The sequence below is a fragment of the Erinaceus europaeus genome, chromosome 4 (assembly GCF_950295315.1).
Source record: "Erinaceus europaeus chromosome 4, mEriEur2.1, whole genome shotgun sequence".
In the NCBI taxonomy this organism is placed as follows: domain Eukaryota; kingdom Metazoa; phylum Chordata; class Mammalia; order Eulipotyphla; family Erinaceidae; genus Erinaceus; species Erinaceus europaeus.
This window is the reverse complement of record NC_080165.1, coordinates 58868501-58882837: the sequence shown is the minus strand read 5'-3', so window position 1 is coordinate 58882837 and position 14337 is coordinate 58868501. Positions and strand designations below refer to the sequence as shown.

Here is a 14337-nt window from a genome sequence, read left to right as displayed (position 1 = left end):
TATCACAACTGCAACAGTGATTTGTGTGTATCATGCTATGATTTCTCTATAAGTTACTGATCTTTGGGTAACATCTGGATCAGCAGTCACACACATGGAACACATTATTTTTAACATGCAATTTGATAGACAACATCTTTCAAAACATTAGTCTATTGAGGGAAAATTAATGAAAGGCTCAAAACCACTGACCTAAGACTTTTCTTCCAGAATCATCTGAACATTTTGTACTACTAAAAACTTCCCTGGAGGCACCTTCATAATTATAGGTAAAGGATCCCAGTAATGATCCTAGTTTTAGCTATGAGACTGTAAAATAGTCAGTAGATAGTTTCTTGTACATTCCCTTTCAAATTTTAGGGCAGGTTTCAATCTGCTGCATTGCCTTCCTGGGCCTCATCGTTCCAGGGTGTTTTACTTGGCATGTTATACACAGGCAGAGCCCGGATGTATGGGTGAGAACAGAAATGGGGTGAAATTAAATCTACATTTAGTGTCACCTGTACATTGAGCAGCTTCATTTTCACTCACTTGTCCATTTGTTTTACACATAGAGCTAGGTAGAGCTAGGTAAATCCCCTAGGTCAGGCTGAGATAGTAGTACTCAGCTTTTAATTGGGGATATTTTTGGTTTCAATTAATGTTTAGATTGTAAACCTGTCAAGAAAAAAGTAGGGAGGACCCTTCTCTTGACTCTTAAAATAGTTACTAAGGACAGATAATAGCATGATATTATGCTAGACCTTGTGTAAGCAGATGTTATTTTTGCCTTCACAGATAACAGTAGCACATTGGTCTGGTTAGTTTTCTTTGCTCACTTGGAGGCAGAGTAGAAGCCTGAGGTGATGTGAGCTTCTTGCGCCCCCTTGTGCTCCTTAGAAAGCGTGCTAGTTAAGAGCCATCTTTTAACTACTAAATCCTTTGCAGACAAACCAGACTTTGGTGTGTTTTGACCAACTTAATTGAACCAAGAAACCAGTGTAGTTCTTTAAAAACAAGTCATTCATGACTCCTGGATTTGGGGTTTTAAAAAAAAAATCCTAAGAAGAGCCTACCCTGCCTTTTTTCTTCCTCATCCTTTTACTAACAGGATTCTCAGTGTCAGCACTTCAACGTTTGGAGCTATGCAATGCTTTGTTGTGGGCAGCTGCCCTCTGCAGTGTTTATTTAGCAGTTTGGTCTCTGCTCATTAGCTGCCAGTGGCACATTCATCCCTTCTAGTTGTGACAACTAAAAATGTCTCTAAACACTGCTGAATCTTCCCCAGAGTACATGTCAGAATCACCCCCACTGAGAACTCTTGGTTGAGGTCTAAATGAAATTATATATAATGTATATGAAGGAGCTTAAAAGAAATTAAAATGCTTTATAAATGTAAATGAACTATAGGCATATCTTGAAGATATTATAGTTTTAATTGTAGACCACCACAATAATGTAAATATTGGGGGCTCGGTGGCGGTACACCTGGTTGAGCATACATGTTACAGTGTGCAAGGACCTGGGTTTGAGTCCCCGGTCCCCACCTGCAGGGGAAAAGCTTTGCAAGTGGTAAAGTAGGGCTGCAGGTGTCTCTCTGTCTCTCTCCCTCTCTATCTCCCCCTTCCTTCTTGATTTCTGGCTGTCTCTATCCAATAAATAAAGATAATTTTTTTAAATGTAAATATTACAATAAAGCAAGTCACATAAGTGTTGTGGTCATCCACCGCATATAAAAAATTATACTATAATCTATATAGTAAGTGTGTAATAACATACCAAAAAATTAATGCACTTTAATTTTTAAATATTTTGTTGCTAAAAATATCTGAGCCGTCAACAAGTCAAAAGCCTTTTGTAGACAGAGGAACTTGTCTTATTGTCAGCAGTTGCTGAAGGTGGCTATGGCAGTTCTCTTTTTTAGTAACACACTAGTGAGGAGCCAGAAGATAGCTCATCTGGATGGGATATATGCCTTGCCATGCTTGCAGCCCAGGTTCAAGCCCCAACACCACAGGGGAGTGCCACAGCACCAGGGAAAACTCTAGTACTGTGGTGTCTGTCCCTCTCTCTAGCTGAGTGAGGATGTTAGAGCTAGAATCAAACATACATGAGATTCCACCTACCCAAAGAATACAATAGTGAAGAAGTTTGCTACATAATTAACTCATAAAAGACTCCTGTAACATGTAATGTTATTTGATACAATTGTTTAAGATTTATTACATATGAAAGAGAAAATTTTAAGTAGGGCAGAAAGAGACAAGGCAGAGCACTACTTTAATATACATAGTGCCGGGGGAGTCTGGCAGTAGCGCAGTGGGTTAAGCGCACATGGCGCGAAGCGCAAGGACCCACATAAGGATCCTGGTTCGAGCACCCCGGCTCCCCACCCACAGAGGAGTCACTTCACAGGGGTGAAGCAGGTCTTCAGGTGTCTGTCTTTCTTTCCCCTTCTCTGTCTTCCCCTCCTCTCTCCATTTCTCTCTGTCCTGTCTAACAAGGATATCAATAACAGTAGTAACTACAATAAAAAAACAAGGGCAACAAAAGGGAAAAATAAATAAAATATTTATTTTTTAACACTGCCTCACTACTTGTGAGGCTTTTCCCCTATGGGCAAGGACTGGGGGGTTTAAATACAAGTCCTTGTACATGGCAACATGTACACTTAACTAGGTGTGCCACCAGCCAGCCCCCTGGGAACTCATGCTTTTATGCAGTGCTCTAGCCATGGTGCCACCTCTCAGATCTCATTAATTGATGTTATTAATGGCATCTAGAATCCTTTCTTCTTTCCTCCTTTCTTTCTTTCTTTTCTTCCTTTCTTTTTACATAGGATACTCTTTACAACAATGCTTCAAGTATACTAGAGATCTGATAAAGATTAACACCATGGGCCAGGTGGTGGTGCACCTGTTTAAGCATACACATTATACTGTGCAAGGACCCAGGTTCAAGCCCCTGGTCCCCACCTGCAGGAGGAAAGCTTCACAAGCGGTAGAGCAGGGTTGCAGGTGTCTCTCTGCCCCTTTCCCTCTCTATCTTCCCCTCCCCTCTCAATTTCTCTCTGCCTCTATCCAGTAGTTAAAAAATAACATATTAAAAAGAAAAAAGGCATAATATTAGCACCAGAAAGTATAACCCCAAATCCTTGATGCTCTCCTACAGAAAGAAACAGCCCCTCTGGCAAGGGATAAGATGGTAGATTCTGGAGAATAACATTGTGTCCAGTACTTCCTGAGCCAGGCCAGAGTCATTGGGACTTCAGAAAGAATGGGGGAAAGAGCTTGAGAACAGAAATGATCAAATGAGTGGGGGAGGTAGCATATGGTTATGCAAAAAGACTTTCAGCGCAGTAGCACAGCGGATTAGGCTCAGGTGGTGCAAAGCGAAAGGACTGGCGAAAGGATCCCGGTTCGAGCCCCCAGCTCCCCACCTGCAGGAGAGTCACTTCACAGGCAGTGAAGCAGGTCTGCAGGTGTCTATCTTTCTCTCCCCCTCTCTGTCTTCCCCTCCTCTCTCCATTTCTCTCTGTTCTATCCAACAACAATGACATCAATAACAACGACAACAATAACTACAACAATAAAACAACAAGGGCAACAAAAGGGAATATAAATAAGTAAATTAAAAAAAAAAAAAAAAAAGACTTTCAGGTCTGAAACTCTGAAGACCCAGTCAGTCTCCCATACCACCATAATCCAGAGCTGAGCGGTGATGTGTGTGTGTGTGTTCCAGTCCACATCTCTCTCTTTTTTTTTTTTTTTTTAATTTTTTATTTAAGAAAGGATTAGTGAACAAAAACATAAGGTAGAAAGGGTACAACTCCACACAATTCCCACCACCCAATCCCCATAATCCCCCCCCTCCCATGGTAGCTTTCCCATTCTCTAGCCCTCTGGGAGCATGGACCCAGGGTCGTTGAGGGTTGCAGAAGGTAGAAGGTCTGGCTTCTGTAATTGCTTCCCCGCTGAACATGGGCATTGACTGGTCGGTCCATACTCCTAGTCTGCCTCTCTCTTTCCCTAGTAAGGTGTGTCTCTGGGGAAGCTGAGCTCCAGGACCCATTGGTGGGGTCTTCAATCCAGGGAAGCCTGGCCAGCATCCAGGTGGCATCTGGAACCTGGTGATTGAAAAGAGAGTTAACATACGAGGCCAAACAATTTGTTGAGCAATCATGGATCCCAAGCTTGGAATAGTGGAGAGGAAGTGTTAGGGAGGTACTCACTGCAAACTCTAGTGTACTTCTGCTTTCAGGTATATATTTTGCAGTAGTTTGTGGATACGTGTGCACATAAGCTCTCTCTCACAGAAACTGGTGTATATCTAGATTATGAGACTTTGTTAGAAAGTGAACTACCTGAGATGAAATTAGAGTGTACTATAAAAGGAAAGGTCTCACCCGAGTAATGAAGTTGAAGGGTTGTCATTCCACACGTGAAGTCTCTGGATACAGTCTGAGGTGAAGCATATTGAGGTGGCAATCGTTCCTTTGGTTAGGTTGTGATCGGCGGATGCAATATTATTTGGTTCGGATTGGGAGATGCATATAGGAAAGTGGGCCCTATCCAAGGGTTCCAGGACTGGGGGAAGTAGGGGCTCTATAGTAAAGATGTGAGGTTCCTGCTGTCTTAGGGTTCAAAAAGACAATCGATAGTTAATATTATCATCACTTTATTTGTTAATTGGGTTAACTTTGAAAAGTCCCTTTGTTATGGTTTGCTGTACAGTACCCAGTATCTTGTATATAGCTGTGCTATTGGAATCTCTCTCTCTTTTTAAATTTCTTTATTTTTGAGAAGGATTGGAGTCGAGAAAGAACCAGACATCATTCTGGTACATGTGCAACCAGGGATCAAATTTGAGATCATGCTTGAGAGTCCAACATTTTATCCACTGTGCCACCTCCTGGACCACTCCATATATCTCTCTATCATTAAAATTTTTTAAAGTTTTTTAAAAAATGATCTTATATAATGGTTAGTATGAGGGGGTTGTTTTGTGTTCTGGATTTGGTTTTGCTGATGTAAGGCTGTGTTTGTGCTGCTTCTATACCCAGTCTAGGGCCTAATCAACAAGTAACTGCCAGATTTTCTCTCCTAGGGAGGCAAGTACTTGCAGGCAGTGATTCAGTATGGGAAGATAGTGTCCTGGCTGGAGATGGAGTATGGCTTATCAGAAAAGGAATCTAAAGCCTCTGAGTCATTTCTACTCGCTGCCTTCCTGAACCTGGCTATGTGCTACCTGAAACTTCGAGAATACACCAAAGCTGTGGAGTGCTGTGATAAGGTAAAGAGTATCTGCATGTCAGATGGATTTAAATACTCCAGATCTTTTTCTCCACTCTTTGTCATTTGATTCTTTATAATCAAGTATTGAAGGGTTTTTCATTTTGCTTTATTTAAGTCTTTCAGGAGATTATATATATATATATATATATATATATATATAATATAATTATAATATATATATATATATTAATAGTGACTAATGTATAGACTGCATCAGAAGATAAAGGTCACTTTTTATTATAGTATTCAGTGGTTAAGAATATACAAATAGTGGCTAGAAAATAGCTCAGTATGTAGAATATTTGCCTTACCATGCATTATTTTATAAAATAAGGACATCTTTCCACATTTGATCAGTCCATATAATGTTCCTTCATTCTTTCTAAGATTTAGCTAACAGTCATTGTATGCATCTAGCATAGCTTATTTAACCCCCATTACTAGATTTCTAAGTTTTTATATATTACAAGATATATAGAGCCTCCCTTTTTATATTTGTGGGATTGTTTTATAAGATGATTTTCTAGAAATGGGGAATAATGGATCAAAAGAAATTATTTTAACACATTAAATTTAAATTCAAATACATTATATTATTGAATTATCAGTGTTTTTCCTCAACTTTATTGGTAACAAAAATTATGGGGTGGCTACTGTTGAAATTGTATACATTTTCATTATTTATTAACCATTTGTATTTCTTCTTTGAGTTGTCTGCTCATACCTTTTGACCAGATTATTTGTTGATTGATGCAGTCTATACATTAGTCACTATTAACCCTTTGATTTTGATGTTGGAAGATCAGGTCTGATTTGTTTTGTCATTTAACTTTGTTTGTGATACTTTTTTCCATTAAAAAATAAAGTTCAAGGGAGTCGGGCTGTAGAGCAGAGGGTTAAGCGCAGGTGGCGCAAAGCACAAGGACCGGCATAAGGACCCCGGTTCGAGCCCTGGCTCCCCACCTGCAGGGGAGTCGCTTCACAGGCGGTGAAGCAGGTCTGCAGGTGTCTATCTTTCTCTCCTTCCTCCTCTCTGTCTTCCCCTCCTCTCTCCATTTCTCTCTGTCCTATCCAACAACAACAACAACAATAATAACTACAACAATAAAATAACAAGGGCAACAAAGGGAATAAATAAAATAAATATTTTAAAAAATGACATTAAAAAAATAATAAAATAAAAAATAAAATAATAAAGTTCAGGACAGGGATGTTTTGGTTTTGGGATTGCAGTTCTTCTATTGAACATTAAAATGAACTTATAAAGAGCCCCATACCAAATCCTCTGGGATCTATAAAATTATTACATTAAGTGGCTAAGAGGGGCTCAGCAGGTTGAGCACAGGCTTTGCTTGGTTGAGGCCACATATTTGACCCCAGCACCACATGTGACTAGAGAAGTGCCTTAGTCTTTCTCACAAACACAAAATATAACTTTTTCTTTAAATTAAAGAAGATGGGGGGTGCATTAAATACAGAAATTACTTGGCTAGTTAATAATATTTCAGTCAGTAATACATAATTTCCTTAAACCCCATCTTGTCAATAATGCCTTTTTCAACTCCCTTGACCAGAGAGCTTTGGTAAGTTATTAAACATAGTTTCTTTAAAATTCTCACAAGTTACATTCATCCTTTCTAAAATATAGACCCATCTGTTCCTAGGCCCTTGGACTAGACAGTGCCAATGAGAAGGGCTTGTATAGGAGAGGTGAAGCCCAGCTGTTCATGAATGAGTTTGAGTCAGCCAAGGGTGACTTTGAAAAAGTGTTGGAAGTGAATCCCCACAATAAGGCCGCAAGACTGCAGATCTCCATGTGCCAGAAAAAAGCTAAGGAGCATAATGAGCGGGACCGCAAGATATATGCCAACATGTTCCAGAAGTTTGCCGAACAAGATGCAAAGGTATGTGTAGAACCCACTTGCCTTCACGTAGGCCAAGAACTAGCTTTTTACACCTTTGGTTTCTCTAAAATAGTTAAGAGTAGGACACAGGACAGGCAGACAACCTGAGAGCCTCAAGAAAAGGGGAGTTTTCTAATCTGAGGCTGGTTTGGATCCAGAAGTAGAACTGATTTGCTCTCTCCAAAGGCACATAGCAGAGAAGATGAGGAGGGTAAATTCCCTAGAGATCTCTTAAAGGTTGATTTATTTGTTTTATCTGACCTTTTTCTCTTTCAGATTAATACTTCTTTGTTGAGAGGTTTGAGGGTGGGTTTGTTTTGTTTTGTTTTTGTTGATTTTTTGTTTGTTTCAGTAAAAGGGCTATGGGGTGATCCCATCATCACTCCACTGGGGTGATCTTTACTTTGAGGTCCCAGGAGCCCATCTGGCTATTGTGTAGGAGATTCTGTCTAGGGGAAAATTGACATCTCCTACAGCAAAGTCTGTGGTCCTGAGCTCTCTCCCCATGAACTTCATTATTAAGCAGTTCTACCCTGTAGCAAGCCAATTATTTTAACTAAATAAAAGTGAAAGTGCCCACTCCAGCTAGTGACACCACAACTCTAATTTAACTTCTTTGAGCAACCTAAAGAAAAGTCTAGTAGTGAGCTCGTTTTAGACCTGATAGTCTGGAGAAGCCAGGCTCTAACCTGCTGGATTTCTTGTTTCTTCTTAGGAACAGGCCAGTAAAGCAGTGGACAAGAAGACAGCAAAAGGAGTCACCAATGAAAAAGATACAGAGAGTCAAGCAATGGAAGAAGAGAAAGTTGAAGGCCGAGTATGACACCACGCAAAGGAGGGAAGAGTCCTATGAACTCGGCCCCTCCTTTGTGGGCTTTCATCCAACTCAGGACTAAACAGTGTTTAATGTAAAGTTTATTATAGTGTATGTGACTCTGGAAGCAAATGGCAAAGCCAGTAGCTTCCAGGAAAACCACCACCCTGCTGCTGCCCAGAGCTCTCACTGAGGGGGTGGCGTGGGACCACTCCAAGTGAGACAAAAGAGAAATGGCTGTTGGTGTGGAGAGATTGAGCCAACAGCTAAGCCCAACTTTTTTAAGTTAATCTCAACTTTCAATGTCCAGTTCAGGATCCCTTGAGATAACCCTAACAATTTGAGGCTGTCAGTCAGGTTTTGCATTTGGTTAAACTCTTAATAGCATAGCACTGTAGGAACCTTAAAAAAAAAAAAAATGTTTAATATGTTTCTCCTTTCCTACAATTGGGCTGGGGAAAGGAGGGTGAGGTTTTGTTTCTTAAATGACTGAATTGCTTTGAATGCAACCTATTACATTTTTAGCCGACAGAGCCCACAGTGGAAGGCTCTGGTATCCCCTCAAACCCCCACAGCAGCATCACAGACCTGAAAGCCAGAACCTCAGAGGCCGCTTGCTTGCTAACTTAGCCACCTCCTTGTGAGAGAGTATGTTTTGCCCGTACCCAGCCTTTCATGGGAGGAGAAATTCTATCATTCCTAAAACACCCTTCAGCAGAGATAATGAACAGGGAGGTTTCTGGGTTCACTTTCCCTTTTCTAGGTGAAGTTCTGAGATGCTGAAATGTGAAAAGAACAACCAGAATTAGGTTTGTACCCCCACCCTCCCACCCCTCCTCTGTCCCTCTTGGGACATACTGTTGAATTAGTATCACCTGCTAGCATTGCCACTCTTTAGTTTCTTGTTTCCTTTCTAACCCTTGCTATTCAGAATTTAAGACTTGTTTTAATATCTCTGATCTAGAGTGAGTTTATTTACATATTCATTTAGGATCAGTGCAGTTCCTTTTTTTTTGTCACCTATTTAAAATTATTGGCCCATAAACATGTATGCTGGTTTATGGAACTTTATTTACACTCCTGTCATTCAAAAAAGAGAATTTTGTTTTGTTTTGTTTTGTTTTTACTACTAAAGTGGATTTATTTTTAAAAACAAAATCTGTAGGGTCAAAAAATAAGTAGTTACTCTACTACATTAAGGGTTCTTTTACCCACAAGTTTGACACTACGGTGACTTTCTTTTTCTACGCTGACAGCTTTTTTGTTCTGGTATAGGCTGTGAAAATAAAAATCAAAAACAGTTTCCCATGCAAGTCCACCTAGCCCAAAATTTCCAGTGTTTGAACATTGAATTAGGGCAAGTCTTAATATGTATATGTCACTTAATCGTAGTTTCTTATACAGGTAAATGACATTGAGCTGACTTTCTAGCCCCACAACTAAAGAACCACTCATGGCAGTGCCTTCGGCAACACGAGGAAACACTCATATCACCCTGGAACATCTCACTTTTTAAAATCCTAAAGAACACCGGCAATGATATTTTAAATTAGTTTTCATTCTTATGGTAGTTTCAGCAGAACACTTTCATTGTTAGGTTACGACCCACATTAAAAACTAAGAAAGTCCTATTTTTTTATACCAGTTTCTCCTCCCTTAGAAAAACTGAATTATATGTTTTCCCTTTTATGATAACTAAAACCCTTTCAATTCCTTCTGTACTTCTTTGTCTTTTTTTCATAAGATGTTTAAAAGCCCCAGTCTCACCTACGGGCAATATGACAAGCAAAAGCTGATTTTGCTTATTTACTTTACTATTTAGTATTTGTAGCTCTGTTGACTAGAGCATGATTCCAATGAGGCCAAGATTAAGATTTGGCCCTTCAAAGGCCAGTTAGCTTTCTGTAGGTAGCAAAACTATTTGAAAATTAGATTATCTCAGCCAGCTGCCTCACAAATATGTGTTATAGGTTACTGGGGTGAACAGGAAGAGCATGGAGGAGAAAGAGGAAAATGGGTTTAGAGTGGCTCTCAGTAAAGGGAAAAATAAATTTCACATATTCTTATTTTAAATCCAGTCATCCTAATCAATGTAGAAGTTAATGTCTTTGAGCCATCTTAGACTTTATATGGAGTTGTGAGGCAGCATACAATGAATTTAAAACAACGTATTTTTCTTTTTAATTCAGATGTTTTTGTGTTCCTTAAATAAATTTTTAAAAATTTTATTTCTTAGTTTTGCTTAAATAGTCTTCAGGAAATTTTCAGTTGAAAAAATGGTGGAGGCAGTGGGGGATGTCAAGTTGAAGAACGGAGACTTCAGAAAATTGGCAGGAGCCACTACTGCTCTGCTCTTTGCTCTGATGCACAATTAGAAATCAACGTTGAGCTAAAAGCAGTGGAATGAATAACCTTTGCTCAAATAATCAGATAACAAGAGAATTTTGTTTTTTCATTAACCAGTGAATATTCCATTTTAACTGATTGTAAGGTAGGTTCAGATTGGAAAATGAAGAGATTTTAATTGTGCTCTTTAATAAAACTGTAAAAATAGAAGTGAGCACCTCGAGTGATGTTCTGTGTTGTGTTCATTCTCTTTTTTCCTCAGCAGCATACTTCATACTGGTGGTTACTTATTCTGAAGGCCTAAGGAGATAGATGTCACAAATACTGAGTCCCAACTCGCACTATACAAGAAAAGTGGTGTGGGGTGGGGTGGTGACTCACCTTTCTCCAGTAATACCATGAAGGTTGAGACAGATCAACTCAAACTCCAGGCACTTTTTATTCCCTCTGAATTCCTCCTTGTCTGTATTAAATTTATTCACCTCCACTTGCTATTAATTATTTGGTAGGCCAGGCAGTGACACACCTGGCTGAGTGCATGTTAGTATGCACAGGGTGAAGCAGTACTGCAATCTCTGTTTCCCTCTCCCTTCCTCCCTCCCTATCTCCCCCTTCACTCTTAATTTCTGTCTGTACCAAAAAGAAATGGAGGGGTGAATGGCCACCAAGAGATGGAGACTAGTTCTAGCCTTTTGGCTTTTTCTGTATTTAGGAGATGAAACCCACTTTCTCTCCCTTTTCTTCTTTTTTTTTTTTTTTTTTTTTTTGCCTCTAGTATTATTACTGGGGTTCATTGCCTGCACTACAAATCCCCTGCTCCTGGAGGCCATTTTTTCCCATTTTTTGTTGTTGTTGCTCTTATTGCTATTGCTGTTGCTATTGTTGTTGTTGGACAGGACAGAGAGAAATCAAGAGAGAAGGGGAAGACAGCCACCTACAGACCTGCTTCACCACTTGTGAGGCTACCCTCATGCAGGTGGGGATCTGGGGGCTCGAACCCAGATCCTTATGCCAGTCCTTGCACTTAGGGCCATGTGTACTTAGCCCACTGCGCTATCCCTCTCTTTTATATACCAGAGCACTGCTCAGTTCTGGTTGCTGGTGCTAGGGATTGACCCTGGGAGCTCAGAGCCTCGGGTATGAAACACTACATAACCATTAAGCTGTCTCCCCAGCCTTACTCAGCTTTGGTGATGCCTGACAGAGGGCTGAAGATTTTGTGTGCTCTTGATTGCATTAAAAATGTGAGTCCTTCCAGAACCATGTATTTAAGTGTCTACTAACAGTGAGCACTGAGCAAAACCCTGCTCTTCCTTGTCAGAACCAGAGCCTTTTCTCTCTGTGTGTCTGTTTTTTTTTACCAGAGCACTGCTCAGCTCTGGCTTATGGTGATGCAGGGAATTAAACCTGGGACTTTGGAGCCTCAGGCATGAGAGTCTCTTTGCATAACCATTATGCTACCTACCCACTAGGTAGGGTGCCTGCAATGCCATGTGCACTACAAGTTTGAATCTCAACGAATTTGTCTCACTATCTAAATGAAAAAATACCCTGGAGTTGTGAAATTGAACATGCATGAGGCCCTGGTTGTGTGTACACACACACACACACACACACACACACACACACACACGGAGAATTGTTGGAAGATAGTCTAGATACCAGGAATCTGTCTTCTGGCCTAGACAACAGTTGCACTAGCAAAATCAGTCTGGTGTAATTTTTGGAACTCTAGAGACCACTACAGGTTTACAACTTCCAGGGGAAACTCAGCACAATAGGAGCTGACTATTCCCAACATCCAGCCAGGATAAGGAATCAACCCAAGTGCCTTTTGACAGACAAGTGGGTTAAGAAGTCATGATGTGGGAGTCGAGCAGTAGCACAGCAGGCTAAGCACACGCGGTGCAAAGTGCAAAGACCGGCATAAGGATCCCAGTTCAAGCCCCCAGCTCCCTACCTGCAGGGGTGTCGCTTCACGAGTGGTGAAGCAGGTCTGCAGGTGTCTTATCTTTCTCTCCCCCTCTCTGTCTTCCCCTCCTCTCTCAATTTCTATGTCCTAGCCAACAACATCAGTTATAACAATAAAAAACAAGGGCAACAAAAGGGAAAATAAGTAAGTCATGGTATATTTATATACACAATGGAAAAGTATTCAATTATGAAAAAAGATGAAATCTTGCCCTTTGCAACAACATGGATGAATTTAGAGGGGACTGCTAAACAAAAATGGCCCAAAAGGAGGACCAGTGCCAGATAACCTCATTTATATGTGGAATATAGAGAAACAAGCGAAGAACGTCCACAGGAGATAAGCTCCCAGACTGATATAGAACAAAGCTATCAAAGGTGACAGGGAAAAGGAGGTGTGGAGGGTTATTGGTACTTTGGGGGTGGGCTTAGTACATACACCAGGGAGAGGCATGAAATTGTATCCCTCCCACGTTGTAAACCATGTTTTTTGTTTGTTTTAATTTGGGAGGGGGGAGAGACACTGAGCTGGGGAGATAACAGTGGTTATGCCTAAGACTAATGTCCCAGTTCAATCCCCAGCCAACACAGTAAGCCTGAGCTTTACCATCCTATCTGTAAATACTTTAAATGTAAGTTGAGGGACTGGAAGACAACTCAGACAATAGAGCACAGGTGTTGGGTTTGAACCCTGACACATAGAAGCACTGTGGTGTCTGCTTCCTCTACCCCTTGCTCCTCTCTAAAGAGTGAAGAAATTGGTGAACAGAAGCCAATCGCTAGTGGCATCATGCATACACAAGGCTCCAACTCCACATCAACATGGGGAAAATGGCCTCCAGGAGCAGTGGATTCATAGTGCAGGCACTGAGCCCCAGCAATAACCCTGGAGGCAAGAAAAGGAAAGAAGGGAAAGGGAAGAGTTTGCCAGGTGCAGTGGACTCATGCAAACATGTTCAAACTACCCAAGATCTATGGAGTTTAACTAATAGATTAAAAGCACTCCCTCTCAAAATTCCACTGACATGTTCTACAGAAGAAGAAACAACCCTAAAATTAATATGCAACAACAAAGACAAACGTGAATCCACCTATGTGAGGGACTTGGAGCAGCGAAGATCATAGAGAGCATGTGATGGTGCCTGGTGGGCGCTGGAGGCAAGGAGCAGGAGGCGAGGGTGTCTGTGGGGGCAGGGGGGAACAGCACTGCTGGTTAAGGGGTAGAACTTCAGGCTCACAAGATGGAAGATTTATGGTGGTGGTGGCTTCACAGCAACATGAAAAGGTTAATACAAATGGACTCTATACCAAAAAATAGTTAAGATGGTAAAATTTTGTTAATGTGTATTTTCATACTGTTTTTCTAAGATTTATTCAGGTATTTTGTTTTCCTCTTTACAAATAGCCCATCCACCTTTCTGAAGGGCATAGTTTTGTTTTTGTTTTTACCAGAGCACTGCTCAGCTCTGGTTTATGGTGGTGCTGCAGACTGAACCTGGGACTTGGGAGCCTCAGACCTGAGAGTTTCTTTGCACAACCATTATGCTATCTACCCCTGGCCCTTAGTATCCTCCTGTAACAAAATTCCCTTTAGTTTTTTTCTTTTTTTTTTTAGGTGGGGAGCCGGGGGTTGAACTGGGATCCATACACAGGTCCTTGTGCACTTAACCCAGTGCACTACTGCCGAGGCCCCACACACTAAGTTTTAAAAGCCTGAAGGAGTTCCAAAGGGAGCAGTACAATTTTGAATTATCTTTAGGGAATTTAACAACCAGGATAAAAATGTACAGGGAAGTGGTCTAAGTTTTGGGTTTTGGTTTATTTTGTTTGTCTTATTCTTTGACCGTTGTGTTTTTTTATATTTATTTTTTTGTTATTGCCCTTGTTGTTTTTATTGTTGTTGTAGTTATTATTGTTGATGTTATTGTTGGATGGGACACAAAGAAATGGAAAGAGAAGGGGAAGACAGAGAGGAGGAGAGAAAGATAAGACACCTGCAGACCGGCTTCACTTCCTGTGAAGTGACTCC

General features: G+C 40.7%; 1 protein-coding gene across 3 annotated transcripts in view; it reads left to right on the top strand.

Annotated features, from left to right (window-relative positions):
• The window catches only part of FKBP5 (FKBP prolyl isomerase 5), a 117162-nt gene extending 106613 nt beyond the window's left edge, over positions 1-10549 (top strand). For 2 of the 3 annotated variants that reach the window (XM_060189689.1, XM_007534254.3), the window contains exons 9-11: positions 5086-5271; positions 6938-7177; positions 7893-10549. In XM_060189689.1, coding sequence (XP_060045672.1) covers positions 5086-5271; positions 6938-7177; positions 7893-8000 — 534 coding nt within the window. In that variant the 3' untranslated portion in view covers positions 8001-10549. Of the gene's footprint in view, positions 1-5085; positions 5272-6937; positions 7178-7892 lie in introns of those variants that run through there. The other variant, XM_060189690.1, reaches the window with a different exon arrangement.
• The last annotated feature ends 3788 nt before the right edge of the window (positions 10550-14337 follow it).